At 38.8% G+C, this 19022-nt stretch overlaps 1 protein-coding gene and 1 non-coding gene across 2 annotated transcripts; one reads left to right on the forward strand and one right to left on the reverse strand.

Moving 5' to 3' along the window:
• Window positions 1–720: 720 nt before the first annotated feature.
• Window positions 721–15675, forward strand: LOC137883491 (complement factor H-like). The gene is made up of 25 exons (XM_068724977.1): window positions 721–896; window positions 1118–1303; window positions 1783–1888; window positions 2349–2425; window positions 3031–3222; window positions 3407–3451; window positions 4391–4576; window positions 4981–5160; window positions 5399–5589; window positions 6812–6914; window positions 7368–7550; window positions 7980–8159; window positions 8615–8782; window positions 9122–9289; window positions 9719–9901; window positions 11008–11190; window positions 11956–12138; window positions 12238–12426; window positions 12565–12741; window positions 13090–13257; window positions 13598–13765; window positions 13998–14156; window positions 14564–14743; window positions 14836–15033; window positions 15504–15675. The coding sequence occupies exons 1-25, from the start codon at window positions 731–733 to the stop codon at window positions 15518–15520; spliced, it is 3936 nt and encodes a 1311-aa protein (XP_068581078.1). The 5' UTR covers window positions 721–730; the 3' UTR covers window positions 15521–15675.
• A 2837-nt stretch (window positions 15676–18512) lies between these two features.
• On the reverse strand, window positions 18513–18584 carry trnah-gug (transfer RNA histidin (anticodon GUG)). The gene has a single exon. It is a non-coding gene; the product is annotated as a tRNA-His (tRNA).
• Between the last annotated feature and the right edge of the window lie 438 nt (window positions 18585–19022).

Below are 19022 nucleotides of genomic sequence, written 5' to 3' on the forward strand. Positions count from 1 at the left end.
TCGCTGACATCCAGTCTGGGGACAAAGTTAACCTGAAGCCTGGTTGTGGTCAGAATGGGGGTTCAACATGCTGAATGTCGCTCAATACAATGTTCTAAAATTTAGGGGAAAAATTAAAGTGATGCATGTTTTGAGAAACCTCACCAGCATTGATGTACTTTTAAGTATGAATCACTATTGTGCAATATAAACAGTATTGCTCTCTCTGTACCATTTACTCTAATTCTTTTATTGGCTGATTGTTCCACTTAATGATTTTCACAATGGACTTTGCACAAGTGTCAACACTGTTCATGAAACAGTGAATGTGTTAAACAAACTGGACAGAAACTATTTCATCATCAGCAGATACTCCGCTTTAAACAACACTATGTATATGTGTTAGACATATTATTGTGTCTGTCCTTGTTGTTGGTCCTGTCAGGTCAAACCTGATGTGATTCATCAGAACTGTTTCCTGAGGTCCATTCCAAAAGAGTATACGTTATCAGAAAGGATCATATGTTCTGGTGTAAAAGCAGATTCCCTTACAGCTCTTTACTAATGAACTTGATTGGATACTAAAGATGTGCATTATGAAGAGCCTATGAATTGATTTATCATTGCACATGGATACTCTACATGGACTTTTCTGGAACTTTTAGTATTGCTTACGGGAAGTGCGCGCTGTGTGTGTTTCCATGCGTCATGTTGTATTCATACAGCCTTGTGCAATCCCACGGGGCAGTCCATGTTCCGTCCCTTGGTCCTCCCTGAGGACTACAGCTGGGGACAAACACAAAGAATACAGAGTTTGTTACATACAATACGGTTTGACTTTGCCAAAATGCAATTGTCTGGCATCTTTCTGTTTCTCCAGCTGTGGAGGAACGTGGAAGTCTCTTTATCGCAGAATGGTAAGACACTCGGAAAGTGCGAATGGTTGTTAAGGTAAAAGAAGCGGGATCTGGTGTATGTATGTTGTGGTTATTTACAGTATAGTGCACAGCATAGTCTCAGTTGTGTTTATGTAAAGATCTTCTGATTCACATGTTGTGATGTGACTCTGACTGGTGTCTTTAGTATAACTGTTGAGAAGACCAATGTCCTCTTTTCTTCACATGTTGCTGTTCGTTAGCATGTGCAGGGCTCCCAGATGTTCCTCATGCCCATGTGTCAGAAGACACCAAAAAAGCTGTGTACCAAGCGGGAAGCGTGATACATTTCACTTGTGATACTGGCTATGTATCAGGTCCAACCATCACTTATGTATGTAGTCCTACAACCGGAGGCTGGCTGGCAGCCCGTCAAGGAACGTGCTACTGTGAGTAAAACGGCTTTCTGCTCGACTCTTTGTTTCTTTCCATTTTCAGTGACCGCAGTAATCAGATTACAACAAATGTGAATCCTTTTATATGCTGGAATTCATTATCTTTTCTTCTAAAATCTTGTTTGACGGATTATTGTATGCAATTAATTGTATAATAATAAAATAATATTAATTCTAATATTAATTAATAATTACATTCTTTCGTGCAATTATTTGGGAAATGTCTGAATAACTTTTCGCTTCACTTTCCAAAAATGTCTATCAGCTAGACATCAGTGTGCTCCTTCAAAGCAAAAGCATGGCTGCTGCACAATAATAATTATTATTACACAAACAAAGTGGAAACAGAATCACGTCACTGTCGGTTTACTGACGCTTTCAACTAAAACTCATCAAAGAAGCGTGAAATGTTCAAAATGGGATTTGAAAATGTTTGGTTGAGGAATGATCTCTTTTTCCCGTTTCTCTCTCAGTGAAGCCGTGTGAACTTCCTGATGAAACTCCCAACGGCTATTATCAGATCATCAATGGTGAAGAGCTTGTGTTTGGTACCACAATCAAATACTTCTGTAATGAAGGGTATGTGCATCTGGAATGATTAATAAAAACATGGACATAATGGAGACACAGACAATTCTTATTTAAAACACAGTATGATGTAGATGTAAGCATGATATTAGGACATTTTTAAATGTTTTTAATGATTGTCAATTCTATGAAAACATGTTTTATATGATTATAAGTATGTTATATTATATATGTTTTTGTAATATATTGTCAATCTGGTGCAGCATAAGGATTTATTGTGACAAATGTATTTCTAAAAGCAAAGAAAAGTTTCCATGTGTGCTTACAACTACATTCTAGCGCGTCATAAGCCATGTATTACTTGTTTATGTTCTGCTTATTGGTGTTTGGGTTAAAATAAAGTGAATATTTGTGAATGGTGATTAAGACAACAGAAAAAGAGCTATCGACCTCACATTGTCTTTCTCTGCTTGATAACTGAAGATGAACACTAACGTCCTGCTCTTTGCAGGTATCAAATGGTGAGTAAGGAGGACACCAGGACCTGTTTTCTCGACAATTGGACCAATCATGTGCCAGTATGTGATCGTAAGTCTTGGTATCAACAATTGTGTTCAAAGAAAATTCATTTTGACATCGTCGACATTGTTACATGACTCACAGTTGAAGCACTTCTACGGCGTATGATCGGCATGAAACTCTCCCGAACGAATCTTTCGTACAAAAGATTAAAAGATTAAATATCTGCTTCTGGTTTGATGAAAAGTCAATGGTACAAACCTGTGGATATTAAAAAACACGTTTAGTTAAGGGTTAATTACAACTCCCAAGGTGCATTTTGGCAAGAACACTCCCTTCACCATTATGTGCCTCAACGGCTGGTGGAAGAAGATTATTTTAAAATCTGCAGCTTCAAACAATTCACTTTTCATTTTCTGGGTCAATTTTGGATGAATTCGGCAGCTATGGTGCTTTTTTGAATTGTGGTTCAAACCTCTCACTGGCTTCTACATGGCAACCGCTCAGGGGAATTGTATTTAACCAAATGTATACCATAAACGTGATTTTTCAGAAACAAAACTAAAATGATTTAAATTGTTGGTCACGACATAAGTCTCCAGGGTCGGTACATTATCAATATGTTAAATAACAATGAGGACATCATTACTGACCGGTTGTTGGTGTTCACTCAGCTTTGAGCTGCGAGCTCCCGCCCGTAGACGAAGGAGTTACGGTCAAAGGTTTACCGGAAAATGACGGTTCCATACTTCCTGACCGCTTCCTCACGTTCAGCTGCAATGATCCTGGGAAACATCTGAATGGCACTTCAGTGCTGATATGTGGTAAAGATGGAAGGTGGGATAATCCATTCCCCTCTTGTGAAGGTAAAACAATATTTATGTAATCATTTTTAATTATAGATCACGTTACAATACACTAAAATGACTGCATACTAACTCTAACCCTGTGGGACATAGACCCCAGGAAGAGCAGCTGACTCCCTAAATAAACAATAGACTCATGGCCACTGAGTTTTTCATTTGATCATTTCTGTTTTATTCTCTCCAGACGTCACTCCTGAAGTTGACCGGATGCAGCCTCCTCTCAATGCTGGTAATAAAATGATAATAGATAAGATGATACATTTACAAAAGACGAGTCTCAAGAAATTGAATGTTTACAAACTGAGGAGTGGAATGCACTGGTACGTTCACTTTTGGTCAGAGGTTAATCCTATTTACGTTGATGTTTTCATTCGCATATTTGGGTTAACCCATCTTTTTTGAGAGACACAGGACATGGATGACTTGTGAGAGACGTCCAATGTCACATTTAGCTCAAAGCATCCAGCGTCTCTCCACCATAGACTGTACAGTATCCATGTATGGTGTACAGTGAAAATACACACAGTAACTCTAATGAGGTGCATCATCGGTGGAGCTAGCAGCTAATGACCTGAGACAAGACCCACCTGTCACTCAAAACGGCCATGCCCTCAATTATGCCTTTTGGGCAGCATTTTAACATGGGGGTCTATGGAGAGTCACTGACTTTTGGAGCCTGCTTCAAGTGGCCATTTGAGGAACTGTAGTTTTTGGCACTTCCTCGTTGGCTTCATTTCTCAGCACCAATGTTTGCCGCTTGGTCTTCACCAAATCATAAGAAAATAATCTGGTTCTTTAGGTGCTAAATGGCGCACTATGTTCTTCAACTAATCACTAACTGTGTCTGCTGTTTGTTGCTGAGTAGGTAACAATCGAAGACGCTGTAAAGCTCAACAGAGCTGAGGGTTTGACGACAGACTGTTTCACATGAAAGTCATGTGATCCATTGTTAATTATAGGCTCTAAAGAAATGTACTTAGATAGAAACTAGTGACTAATGCCTCCACCGACTTCTACAGTATCTTTGTATAATTCAAATAAGTAATACATTTACTTACAGATGTAGTCTTTCAGAAATATCATCGATCGGTTTGGGTTCATGAAATCTTAAGTCTAATATGCTGCAGCTTTAACCTCTTGATTAAACAGATTCTCTTCTTCAAAACAGAACACTGCACAGTTGCAGGTATTCCAGACGGCGTGGGCCTCAACACACATGTACCAGACAACCAACTGAGACAAGGACAAAAGTTGAGGTTTGAGTGCATCAATCCTAGAGACGCTCTTCGAGGGAAGGCAGCGGTTGAGTGTTTAGCAGGCGGACAGTGGAGTGGTCCCTTCCCAACATGTGGAGGTAAATCAATACTTTTCTTGTCCCCATGCTCCATGTCTGAGGAAATGATGGGAGAAGATGATCCGTGACGTAATTGTTTCCCACAGCGCACTGCAATCTTAGAGTGCTTGATTTGCTCTGGTTATTTTCAATATACAATATACAAGTATACAGAAGTGATTCTTAGCCTTAGTATTTAGTCATTCATGAAAATGATTGTAGCTTAAGACACTTTCACCAGGAATTCAAAAGCTGAATAAACACCTCTCTTAGCCCTGAACATTAAAACCTTCATGAAGGTAGCTGTGTATTAAACTGTATTAGTTTCTGCTCGGTTAACGCCAATGAACTGGCAGTGTGTACAAAAGCTTTTTTGGGACTGACTCCTTTCTTTCTATGTTTGTGGGGTTTTTACATTCTTTTAGCTCCTTTGGGTTGTGGACCGTCACCACCCCTTACAGACGGAGACACCACAGAAGCTCTTCGATTCCAACACAGCCATAAAGAAAGGGTTGAATATCGCTGTCAGAATCTCTATACCATGGAGGGTGGGCCTCACAGAACCTGCATCAATGGGGAATGGATCGGACAGATCAGGTGTCTAAGTAAGTAACAAGTCCCACACACGTTTCATTCTGTGAGGATTCTGCATACATGAAACTGATATTCTGGTTTCCAGTGTTTGCATGTAGTGGCTTGAGGCCATTACACAGAGTGTAGCATTTCTTTAGGTCTTAGGTTTATAATAAAATAATATAATTGTTATTGTTAGAATGGTGTATGCAGTATGCTGTATAGTCATTCCCCATTAATCAAATTCTGTTCATCTGTTATCTTTTGCAGAACCCTGCACTGTGGATGAAGAAGCCATGCGCTCGCATAATATTGACTTCAGATATGGATCAGATAAAAAGCTATATTCACGCCATAACGATCACATCACGTTCAGTTGTATCGGTGAAAGAACACCCGTCGGCACATCGGTCATGCGTTACCAGTGTGTTGACGGGGAGATGCACCTGCCCACTTGCCAGTAAAGGTTTTTAGTTAACTGGATGAGGTGTAAACATGAGCCGGATGGACAACCAAAGTAAAGAGTTACACCAGTGATATCCTGATCCAGTGTCTATGCTTCAGTGCTGTGTGGTCATTTACATAAAACACATATTTTCCCTTGTTTTCTGCCTCGATTTGTATGATGAGACTCAAGTCTGTTTGTCCCATCGTTATGTGCAGCACTTAAGATCATGCACATTGTAATGTATTTGATTTGAAGCAATTACTACCACCAAGTATTAAGTTAAGGTGGTACAGCTTTTCACCAGATTTCGCCCAGGTTGTGCAAAAACTGCCACCTAGTGTTAAGTGCAGATGATGCAGCGTTCACCTGCTATGTGTTTGACACATGTGACAGGAAGTGCTTTTTCCTTTTCCTGGTTTTGTGACTCGATGGCTCTGTTCTACTAGATATTATCATTCTCCATGCTTTATTTTCTGGTAATTTGTTGTAAGTAGAAAGACGTTGATGACGTGTGCAGCATGTAACTGATTGAATATGGGTCGATGACACAGGAATGTATGTTTCAATTACTTTGTATCACATATTGACATTTAGTGAGGATTTGTTTAGATTTGCAAATGAATATTGTAAATCTCAACGCAGTATTAAAGTTTGGTGAAAACTAATATTTGCTTGTATGTTTACTGTATTACACTTTCAATAGTTTACTATGAAAACAAAGCTTAATGTTCAGTGAACAGTCTACAGCTTTCAGCGTGCTGACTTTAATAATTCATGTCAGAAGTCAGTTTCAGAAAGTAAACTTAACTTAACAATCTGTTCTATTCTTTACCTTCATCCATCGTTTTGTTGTCTCGCTCGCTGTTATTTCCATTGCTGTGTAAGTGCATTTAGAGAGATGCAAAAAAACGTGGTATTATTGGCCAACAAAGATGATTCTGAAAATATACCATCAGGAAAGCCTAATAATAGTTTGAAATATGCATCAGACAAACAATTTTGTGCCACTTTTCTTTATTGTTAGTTTTGGTCTTTCATGATATTCATAATTTCCCATTTGTAGAGAAAAAAAAAAGGTCATCTTTAAATAAAGGATGCTGTACGTAAGCATTTCAGGAATGTCCAGTGATGCAAACAGTTTGCGTTTGTGTGTTGCAATGAGACATGCATTGTACAATCCCACTGGGCAGTCCATGTTGTGAACCTTGTTGCCCCCTGAAAACTCAAACACGCAGGAATTCTGCTCAGGAAGCGTTTGTCCAGAGACCATGCTGTTGTCTGTAGTCCTTCTGTGTTTCCAACTGTGGGGTAATGTGGAAGTTTCTTCATCACAGATTGGTAAGTGGGAGTTTTTTCATTACTGGAGTGTTATGATTTAACTTTGTGGAGATACAGCGTTTAGCTTAAACGAAGGATATATGCAAAGAGAAGAGAAAGACTTCTTTGCAAATTGCTTGTTTCGATTTGTGGTATTCCCTTAGTACTGGAAGAATTAGTGCATGTGTGAAAGGGATACAATTATGTTCTCTCTCAAAATTAGATTTGTATACTTACAAATTATTTATATTCTGATGTTTCCATTTAACTCTAAAAAATAGCATTTGGGGATTATAAAAGTAACAGCACCAAATAAAAGTTATGTATCTTTTATTTTCTATTGTCATATGTTTTACATGCAGCTGAAAATAACTGTGGATGAGCCAACCCTTCACATTTCTGCAGTGCTGTACATGCGCCATAGGTGACAATGTGCGTAATCTCATCCTCTTTCCCTATGATGTTCTTTGTTAGCATGCTTAACGCTCCCAGATGTTCCTCATGCCAACATTTCAGAAGAGACCAAAAGAATTGATTACAAAGGAGGACATGTGATACATTTCACTTGTGTACCTGGTTACATTACATCCGGGCCAACTCTCAGATATGTTTGCATGAGCGAGGGCTGGCTGCCAGTCCAACAGGAATCCTGCTCCCGTAAGTTGAATTGCTTTCTGTTGGACACTTTCACCACCAACAGTTGATCCCTGGGTGTATTACATTATGTAGCAAGATTACAGGAAATGGGGAACTGCAAATAAAAAAATCCATTCTCCGTGAATGGCCACCTTAACGTGGTGGAGGAGTTTGAGTGGCTCAGTGGTCCTGGGAGCTATGTTGTCCAGGGCAGTAGCCCCTGGTAGGGTCTGCCAAGGCAAACAGGTCTCAGGGGAGAGCCCAGACTAAGAGCGGTTCAAAATAACCCTGATGAATAGCAGCCCACGGTCTTCAGCCACCTCGGCCCGGACTAGGGAAACTGGGGCACCTTCCCAGAGCCAGACCCAGGAGGGTCATTAACTTGTGATGATGATGATGATCAATCTTATCTTTATTACTTAAGTTACACAAGTCTTTCTCTTCTTCTAGAGGTTGTATGCAGTCATCAAAGACCACAGAATGTGTATAGCTGGAGAGCTGGATGGCTTCAACAAATAACATTGGGTGACACTGTAAGATATTCGTGTGATACGGGCTACAAGAAGACAGATGGTGCCACCGTGGCCACATGCACCAGAGGTGGATGGAGTCCAAATCCACTTTGTCAAGGTATTGTGAAGTTTTAACTACGACATTACTGTTCATTTTGTATCCATATTTGGGAAAGTGGGAAAGGAACTTTTGGTCCAGTAAGGATTGATTTATTTATTTAAATTTTTTTTACCGTAGTTGCTGTCTTTCACCAAAAATCGTAGGAACTAAGAGCTAGTAAACTCTGGAACTAAATCAGGAACCAAAAGTCCATCTCCAAGTTCTGCAGTTACTTCAATATACTATTAATCTGCCTCGGTCCCAGTCTGTGGTGCTCATTGCTTGCTTGTCTTATATTTGCACAACACAAGTATAATTTGATTTTACATTGGGGTGTTGACACCTCAATTTGAGGTGAAATATCTGAATATTGTACTTGATTGAATTGATGTGCCAACTCTGATATGAAAGTAAAATGTCACTTTCAAGTCAGTGTACAGAATAACTACATTTTTGTATTATTGTTTTTGCAGAGATAACCTGCAACAGTAAATATTACGAGGATGCAGACATTGATGGAGAGGATAAGTACATATACAGGAACGAGGAGAAGGTCAAATACATCTGCAAGGCTGGTTATGAGGGACGTTTTACTCTAACCTGTAAGGAAAGAGGTTGGACCGGGACTCCAAAATGTAGAAGTAAGAAAATACAATTCACAATATAGTTGAAAGAACAATTGTTGTTGTAGTAGTTAGCACTCATTAACCTACAGCTCCATGCCTCATTTCCATCGTTACAACTTGTCTGGCCAAAATAGCTTTCCTTTTTTTCATCCCTAAAGGTTATACATGTGTATATTGTGAGAGTTTTGTTAAATAATCAATATTGATGTGTTCATTCCGGAGCACCACAAGGTCTGACATGAGAAGTGCCTTGCTTCCTTCTAAATTAAATTGTTTGTTTCAAAATATTTTAATTTATCCAGAAAACCTGGAGGGTTTGGTCAGTAATTCATAATTGTATTGACTTTGTTTCAGGGACACTGTGTAAAAAACTTCACATCGACGATGCACAGATTACCAACAATGAAAAGGAATATTACAGGTTCAATGAACTTGTCCAATATACATGCAGGAACGACCCTAAAAAAGTGTTTTCTGTTACCTGTGAGCAAGATGGCTGGACAGGGATAATTAACTGTTCAGGTAAGAACATAACGGTACAACAAATATAGTTTTAGGGGTAATGTGTGACTGGATAGCAATAGAAATGGTAAATATCTCCTAACAGCTAAAAAATCTAAATTTCATTATTAATTTGATGACCCATTGTGACGGGTGGAGTAAGGACCCAGGAGCAGTACGACAAACACCAACAAAAGTGCTGCAGTTTGAGCAGAAGCTAGTCCTTCCTTACATTCTCTTTTTAAAGTTGATAACTTCCATTTTTCTTTACTTTATTGTTAGCCCCTCAGTGTTGTGGTCATTTTTTTATTTTCTATTGTCATATGTTTTACATGCAGCTGAAAATAACTGTGGATGAGCCAACCCTTCACATTTCTGCAGTGCTGTACATGCGCCATTGGTGACAATGTGCGTAATCTCATCCTCTTTCCCTATGATGTTCTTTGTTAGCATGCTTAACGCTCCCAGATGTTCCTCATGCCAACATTTCAGAAGAGACCAAAAGAATTGATTACAAAGGAGGACATGTGATACATTTCACTTGTGTACCTGGTTACATTACATCCGGGCCAACTCTCAGATATGTTTGCATGAGCGAGGGCTGGCTGCCAGTCCAACAGGAATCCTGCTCCCGTAAGTTGAATTGCTTTCTGTTGGACACTTTCACCACCAACAGTTGATCCCTGGGTGTATTACATTATGTAGCAAGATTACAGATTACAATGGGGTACTGCAAATAAAAAATCCATTTCCATTTTAGATTCTCTTTAGGGGGAAAAGTCTCTCTTAGAAATGCCCTTCATTACGTAAATGTAATGGCAAATGTTTTCATGTTTAAAAAAGTCATTTTTTCTGATTGCAATTTGTTGAGGTTCAACCTAGTCACATTTTCATAATATTGCAAACACAAATCAAGTCTCAATTTGATGCCACTTCATGAACAAAGTCTTGGTGCTTGGAACGGTTGACCTATGTATGAGCACAGTAGTGTTGTTTTCAGTCTGATCATGCAGGGCAGTTTTATAACTCTTTTCAAACAGAATGACAATTCAGAGTGCTTTACATTAAAAAACATTAAGAATGACATTCAAAAACGATAAGCAATGAAAACCTTTTTAAATATTAGATTAAATTAAATTAAATACATTAAATTAAATCTAATTCAAATAGAATATACCAGAAACACAGTTAGAGTGCAGTTACAGTGTAGTAATAAGTTGTTTTTAATTTACATTTAAAACGTTTGTCTGGCTAAATATTTAACCTGCTCTGTTAATCATTAACTCGCTGACATCCAGTCTGGGGACAAAGTTAACCTGAAGCCTGGTTGTGGTCAGAATGGGGGTTCAACATGCTGAATGTCGCTCAATACAATGTTCTAAAATTTAGGGGAAAAATTAAAGTGATGCATGTTTTGAGAAACCTCACCAGCATTGATGTACTTTTAAGTATGAATCACTATTGTGCAATATAAACAGTATTGCTCTCTCTGTACCATTTACTCCAATTCTTTTATTGGCTGATTGTTCCACTTAATGATTTTCACAATGGACTTTGCACAAGTGTCAACACTGTTCATGAAACAGTGAATGTGTTAAACAAACTGGACAGAAACTATTTCATCATCAGCAGATACTAAAAGATCATAGATCAAAACTGTAATTCTTACCTGCTTATAGGTGGAAACATTTGAACGTTTTTTAGTCATCCAATTTATTATTTATTTGTTTTCCTTCCAGCCCAACCGTGCCCAGTGATTCATGTGGACCAGAATGTCCAGGTGATTGGGGACCCAGAGGAAGCAACCTATGGCAATGTAATTCAATTCAGCTGCAAGTCCAGCACTCAAATCCTGTCTGGGTCACAAGAAATGTATTGTGATGAAAATGGAGAGTGGCGAGGACAAGTTCCTAAATGCAAAGGTAAATCAGTGGTGGGCCGTCGGGGCATGGACATGTCCCAGGAAAGGATCGAACCATCGACCTTACCAGACAACCCTCTTCACCCAGTGTGCCACGTCTCACCCTTATGTGCTGTGATTGGCTGTTACTGTCAGGATTGGGCTTTGGCCCCTGTTGTTCCTGTGTCTGTGTAGCTCCGCCCCTGGTCTCCTCCCGGCTCCCTCCTGTGTCGGAGTGTGTTTCCTGATTGCCCTCATTCACTACACCTGTGCCCAATCACCTGCCCCTTGGTGTTCCCTCTGCCAACCCCTCTCATAGAAACTCTCCTGCTTCCCTGTTCTGGTCGGATCGTTTTTGTTGCTTCGTGTTTCGGTATTTTGTCCTCGTGTTTGTTTCTCTGTTTTGTGACTTTGCCTATTCTACAGTTTTTGGATTTTTGCTCGCTCCCTGTTGGAGTCGCTTTAAGTTCTTGGTTCTTACTTTTTTTTTTGCAAGTATAATAACCTTGCCTTCCACCTCGTCTCCAGTGTCTGCACTTGAGTCTTTGCTCTACCCCTGCACCACACCACATGATACCTCCAAACCCCAAAACCTCACCCCACCCTCCACCTTGGTCCAAGAAATATTTGAAACAAAGCTGTCATTCATGGCCATTACCTCTGAATGTTTAAAATAGTATTTTAGTCCAGAGTAAAAAAAAAAAAAAATCAATAAGTGATAACTGTGCATCCCCTTTTATGAAAAGAAAAGTAACATTTATGCTTGTGTTTTGTTTTTTTCCAACAGAGATAACATGTACAGTACCCAAGATTGAAAATGGTTTTGTGCCTGGAAATATTCCAGGGTACGATGAACATGAGGTCCTGCACTTTAGATGTGATGATAGATCCCAACCCACTGTAGACAGACCTTCAAAATGCATCAAACGAGGAATTAGAGCAGAGTGGAGCCCCACACCTGCATGTGAACGTAAGTATGAACTGAGTAATCCAGTTTGATGGTTATATCACACTGACAAGTGAAAATTGGTGCTAACGGATAATATGCTTAATTTCCCAACAAATGAAGTAATAAGATGTAGACTGACACACCTGGAGGGAACCAGGTATGACCCTCCTTCCAGAAATCTGTTTTCACCTGGTGACACAGTGAGAGTCATTTGTGGAAATAAGCACTGGATTTCTAACCCTCGGGAGACCTCAGCAGTGAACACATGCAAAGAGAATGGAGAGTGGGCTTTCCAATCAGTATGCCAAGGTATAAATCTACATGAGCTGCCAGACACAGATTATGAGATTGCTGTTCTTCATTGTGTGTGTATGGTTCATTAACTTATGATGATGATGATGATCAATCTTCATTACTTAAGTTACACAAGTCTTTCTCTTCTTCTAGAGGTTGTATGCACTAATCAAGTACCACAGCATGTGCATGACTGGGGAGTTTCATGGTATCAACGAAGATTGGATGAGACTGTAAGATATTCGTGTAAGAGGGACTACAAGAAGACAGATGGTGCCACCGTGGCCACATGCACCAGAGGTGGATGGAGTCCAAATCCACTTTGTCAAGGTATTGTGAAGTTTTAACTACGACATTACTGTTCATTTTGTATTAAGAGCTAGTAAACTCTGGAACTAAATCAGGAACCAAAAGTCCATCTCCAAGTTCTGCAGTTACTTCAATATACTATTAATCTGCCTCGGTCCCAGTCTGTGGTGCTCATTGCTTGCTTGTCGTATATTTGCACAACACAAGTATAATTTGATTTTACATTGGGGTGTTGACACTTCAATTTGAGGTGAAATATCTGAATATTGTACTTGATTGAATTGATGTGCCAACTCTGATATGAAAGTAAAATGTCACTTTCAAGTCAGTGTACAGAATAACTACATTTTTGTATTATTATTTTTACAGAGATAACCTGCAACAGTAAATATTACGAGGATGCAGACATTGATGGAGAGGATATGTACATATACAGGAACGAGGAGAAGGTCAAATACATCTGCAAGGCTGGTTATGAGGGACGTTTTACTCTAACCTGTAAGGAAAGAGGTTGGACCGGGACTCCAAAATGTAGAAGTAAGAAAATACAATTCACAATATAGTTGAAAGAACAATTGTTGTTGTAGTAGTTAGCACTCATTAACCTACAGCTCCATGCCTCATTTCCATCGTTACAACTTGTCTGGCCAAAATAGCTTTCCTTTTTTTCATCCCTAAAGGTTATACATGTGTATATTGTGAGAGTTTTGTTAAATAATCAATATTGATGTGTTCATTCCGGAGCACCACAAGGTCTGACATGAGAAGTGCCTTGCTTCCTTCTGAAATGAAATTGTTTGTTTCACAATATTTGAATTTATCCAGAAAACCTGGAGGGTTTGGTCAGTAATTCATAATTGTATTGACTTTGTTTCAGGGACACTGTGTAAAAAACTTCACATCGACGATGCACAGATTATCAACAATAAAAAGGAATATTACAGGCTCGATGAACCTGTCAAATATACATGCAGCAACAACCCTAAAAGAGTTTTTACTGTTACCTGTGAGCAAGATGGCTGGACAGGGATAATTAACTGTTCAGGTAAGAACATAACGGTACAACAAATATAGTTTTAGGGATAATGTGTGACTGGAGTTTCTATGTTTTGATAGCAATAGAAATGGTAAAATGACAATAATAGCATGCTGATGAATAGCATGCATACTGTTCAGCATGTTAACTATCTTAGTTAAGCGTGTCAGCATGTGAACAATCACTATTTAACCGTTGATGCTATCTGAATATAACTTATTTTTTTGTTTTTCACTGTTAGCATGTCCAGAAGCTGATGTAGCAAATGGATTTGTCGTTGGTCCATACAATGACAAATTCTACTACACCTGCAATGAAGGATTTAAACTTTTTACCAAAGGCTGGTGGGCTGAGACCAAATGTAATGATGGTGTGTGGTCTGGATTTAAACGTTGCATTGGTAAATCATCTTTAATGCATTACACATCTAGTTGAAGTAACCCAAACAAATCTCCTTAATGTTGTAGATCACTTTTAAGTAAAACATTTAGTGAGGAATCAGCAAAGATTTCCTGAGGACATAAACGATGAGTATATTCTGACAGAGAGGTCGAACCTACCCACTCCCACACACTACATTGACAGTGAACGCATCTTGCCCCATTACTCATACCTGATATGGATGCACAGCAGCATATTTTGGTTTTAATAGGCTCATGAACAATTTATATGTTTGTTTAAATTAGTTTTTTTATGTCACATCTTTGATGCAGGCTAATTTTGAAAGAAATAATTTTGTTATTGCTAGAATCACATTTGTTAGCAACAATATACAGACCTCAATGTTTGTACTCATGATCTCTCTAGGTAAAAGAAAGTGTGGAGAAATTCCTGTGATTGCTAATGGGAAAGTGACACCTCCACCTCCACAAAGAACAGATGCACCGATTGTTTGTGACGACGGATATAGCGCACAGGTTGAAAACTTAACTTGTAGCGAAGGAAAATGGCTTTCACATGGATTATCCCTCGAAACTATCTGTACACGTGAGTCATCTTCAGCCTAATTCTACCAGATGTAATTAAATGTGTTCATAAAAAGATTACACGGCATAACCTAATGCTGTACTTGTTTTCAGGTCTTGCAGCAACTGCCGTTCCTTGCAGCCCACCACGTAAAGTTGACAATGCTGTTGTTGATGTTGAATATCAGAAGGAATACTTGTCTAACACTACAGTAACATATCTGTGCCGTGATAAGTATACTATATCGGAGGGTGCAGACAAAATTCGATGCAAAGAAGGCAAATGGGAGGAGAAAAACATTATGTGCACAGGTACGTACAAAAAGTATTTCTCAAAGTCGCACACAGGAAGCTTTGAGACGATTTCAGATTTAAAGATACGTTATATATGCTGCATGAATATATACAAGAAATGGGATTTAAGTTTGCCAGTTTTGTGTTTATACAGTATAGCAATTAGCTTTGACACCACAATTAAAAAACCAAACATAATTGGTAATATGTTACTTGGACAACAATATCTTTGTTTATTTATATGTATAGACATAGAACCCATATTCATTTAGATATCTTGAGGTGAGAGGCCAAGGAACCCCTGAGAATATGGCCAAACCAATTCATCCCTTGCCAAAATTCATAGCGTTCTTTAGCCCCCTTCCTGGGGGGCAAGTGTTTAGTCAGTAAAGAGTTTTATTGCAATAACTAGACCCGATTTGTTAGCAATATTCTACACCCACTGCATGTTGAGATGCTATGCTGAACACAAACATTTTCTCCCACAGCTTCCGACCAGCAGTGATGCTGATTTTGTTCGTGGTCCAAAGAAGTCTCAATAATAATGCCATGTGTGCATTATTCATAGTGATGTATCGTCTTGATAATTATACATACAGTCTTTGGACATTGAATGACTGAATCAAGCATCTGTGTAATAAAGTGATTTTAAATCATAAAGCTTTGCCTTATTGAATGAAAGACAATAACATTTCAAAGGCTTTATTTGTCTTTTTATTGATGTTGTTCTGAAACCAGGCCTTTAATTACTAAATGTATGGCTTATGGAGGGGCATTTAGAGAAGGTGTTAATATTGTCGTGCCAAGCTTTGTGTTGGTGCAGAATAAGTAGTTTTAAAATGAAATGTGAAGAGATTTCTTACAACCACAGAACCAATCAATTCCTATGAATACATGCGCTGTGTCAACAGTAGCTTCAGGTTTTTAAAACGGTCAGGGGTCTCCCTCAATAGTGTGACTCACCAGTTATGTGAAGTTTGAATTTAAGGATTATCTTTCTTCACATGTTGCTGTTCATTAGCATGTGCAGGGCTCCCAGATGTTCCTCATGCCCATGTGTCAGAAGACACCAAAAAAGCTGTGTACCAAGCGGGAAGCGTGATACATTTCACTTGTGATACTGGCTATGTATCAGGTCCAACCATCACTTATGTATGTAGTCCTACAACCGGAGGCTGGCTGGCAGCCCGTCAAGGAACGTGCTACTGTGAGTAAAACGGCTTTCTGCTCGACTCTTTGTTTCTTTCCATTTTCAGTGACCGCAGTAATCAGATTACAACAAATGTGAATCCTTTTATATGCTGGAATTCATTATCTTTTCTTCTAAAATCTTGTTTGACGGATTATTGTATGCAATTAATTGTATAATAATATAATAATATTAATTCTAATATTAATTAATAATTACATTCTTTCGTGCAATTATTTGGGAAATGTCTGAATAACTTTTCGCTTCACTTTCCAAAAATGTCCATCAGCTAGACATCAGTGTGCTCCTTCAAAGCAAAAGCATGGCTGCTGCACAATAATAATTATTATTACACAAACAAAGTGGAAACAGAATCACGTCACTGTCGGTTTACTGACGCTTTCAACTAAAACTCATCAAAGAAGCGTGAAATGTTCAAAATGGGATTTGAAAATGTTTGGTTGAGGAATGATCTCTTTTTCCCGTTTCTCTCTCAGTGAAGCCGTGTGAACTTCCTGATGAAACTCCCAACGGCTATTATCAGATCATCAACGGAGCCTGCTTTAAGTGGCCATTTGAGGAACTGTAGTTTTTGGCACTTCCTCGTTGGCTTCATTTCTCAGCACCAATGTTTGCCGCTTGGTCTTCACCAAATCATAAGAAAATAATCCGGTTCTTTAGGTGCTAAATGGCGCACTATGTTCTTCAACTAATCACTAACTGTGTCTGCTGTTTGTTGCTGAGTAGGTAACAATCGAAGACGCTGTAAAGCTCAACAGAGCTGAGGGTTTGACGACAGACTGTTTCACATGAAAGTCATGTGATCCATTGTTAATTATAGGCTCTAAAGAAATGTACTTAGATAGAAACTAGTGACTAATGCCTCCACCGACTTCTACAGTATCTTTGTATAATTCAAATAAGTAATACATTTACTTACAGATGTAGTCTTTCAGAAATATCATCGATCGGTTTGGGTTCATGAAATCTTAAGTCTAATATGCTGCAGCTTTAACCTCTTGATTAAACAGATTCTCTTCTTCAAAACAGAACACTGCACAGTTGCAGGTATTCCAGACGGCGTGGGCCTCAACACACATGTACCAGACAACCAACTGAGACAAGGACAAAAGTTGAGGTTTGAGTGCATCAATCCTAGAGACGCTCTTCGAGGGAAGGCAGCGGTTGAGTGTTTAGCAGGCGGACAGTGGAGTGGTCCCTTCCCAACATGTGGAGGTAAATCAATACTTTTCTTGTCCCCATGCTCCATGTCTGAGGAAATGATGGGAGAAGATGATCCGTGACGTAATTGTTTCCCACAGCGCACTGCAATCTTAGAGTGCTTGATTTGCTCTGGTTATTTTCAATATACAATATACAAGTATACAGAAGTGATTCTTAGCCTTAGTATTTAGTCATTCATGAAAATGATTGTAGCTTAAGACACTTTCACCAGGAATTCAAAAGCTGAATAAACACCTCTCTTAGCCCTGAACATTAAAACCTTCATGAAGGTAGCTGTGTATTAAACTGTATTAGTTTCTGCTCGGTTAACGCCAATGAACTGGCAGTGTGTACAAAAGCTTTTTTGGGACTGACTCCTTTCTTTCTATGTTTGTGGGGTTTTTACATACAATTATAGGCTCTTAAATGAAATGTACTTGTATAATTCAAATAAGTAATACATTTACTTACAGATGTAGTCTTTCAGAAATATCATCGATCGGTTTGGGTTCATGAAATCTTAAGTCTAATATGCTGCAGCTTTAACCTCTTGATTAAACAGATTCTCTTCTTCAAAACAGAACACTGCACAGCTGCAGGTATTCCAGACGACACATATTTTCCCTTGTTTTCTGCCTCGATTTGTATGACGAGACTCAAGTCTGTTTGTCCCATCGTTATGTGCAGCACTTAAGATCATGCACATTGTAATGTATTTGATTTGAAGCAATTACTACCACCAAGTATTAAGTTAAGGTGGTACAGCTTTTCACCAGATTTCACCCAGGTTGTGCAAAAACTGCCACCTAGTGTTAAGTGCAGATGATGCAGCGTCCACCTGCTATGTCTTTGGCACATGTGACAGGAAGTGCTTTTTCCTTTTCCTGGTTTTGTGACTAGATGGCTTTGTTCTACAACACAAATGACTTTGTTTTTTCTTACTTCCTCTTCCCAACCAAAGTATTTAAACAGTAGGAGCTCCACTGTCCATGCTAACATTACAATGTAGTCCTTCAAGCCTCGGCTCCTGATTTCAGAGGAGAGCTCTCTCACAGCATGTACATGTGGTCTCTCTCTAAAAGACTGCCGTGACCCGGATTCGAACCGGGGTTGCTGCGGCCACAACGCAGAGTACTAACCACTATACGATCACGGCGAGCTGTCCCCCGGATACTAGAAGGGATCCACAGAGATGGATCAGTCCTATGATAGCAGACACATCTCGTTTCAACACATGCACTCACGTAATGAAGCATTATTATTATTATTATTATTATTATTATTATTATTATTATTATTATTATTATTATTAATAATTATTATTATTGTTATGATTATATTATTATTATTAATAATAATAATAATAATAATATTATTAGTGTGAAACAAACCCGAGTAATAAATAATAATATCATAATAATAACTGTATTTATATAGCACAGAGTTTACAGAGTGCTTTGACAGAAGCAGTAAAAACAGTAATAATAACAGAAAGCTGAGTGACGTCACAATAAACAGTAACGTGCACATCAGAGCAAAGATCGCAGGAGTAACAGACGCATCACTCTGTGGTTAAACTGTAAACCGCTCATGA

The sequence above is a fragment of the Cebidichthys violaceus genome, unplaced genomic scaffold (assembly GCF_023349555.1).
Source record: "Cebidichthys violaceus isolate CVI_PGR_0920_01 unplaced genomic scaffold, fCebVio1.0.p SCAF_33, whole genome shotgun sequence".
Taxonomy (NCBI): Eukaryota; Metazoa; Chordata; class Actinopteri; order Perciformes; family Stichaeidae; genus Cebidichthys; species Cebidichthys violaceus.

Excerpts from the sequence above, each read along its gene's own strand:
- LOC137883491 (XM_068724977.1), top strand. The coding sequence starts at position 731 with ATGTTCCGTCCCTTGGTCCTCCCTGAGGACTACAGCTGGGGACAAACA. Across the intron at positions 1,889-2,348 it reads AAATACTTCTGTAATGAAGG|GTATCAAATGGTGAGTAAGG; the intron begins GTATGTGCATCT and ends TGCTCTTTGCAG. Across the intron at positions 14,157-14,563 it reads TGGATTTAAACGTTGCATTG|GTAAAAGAAAGTGTGGAGAA; the intron begins GTAAATCATCTT and ends TGATCTCTCTAG.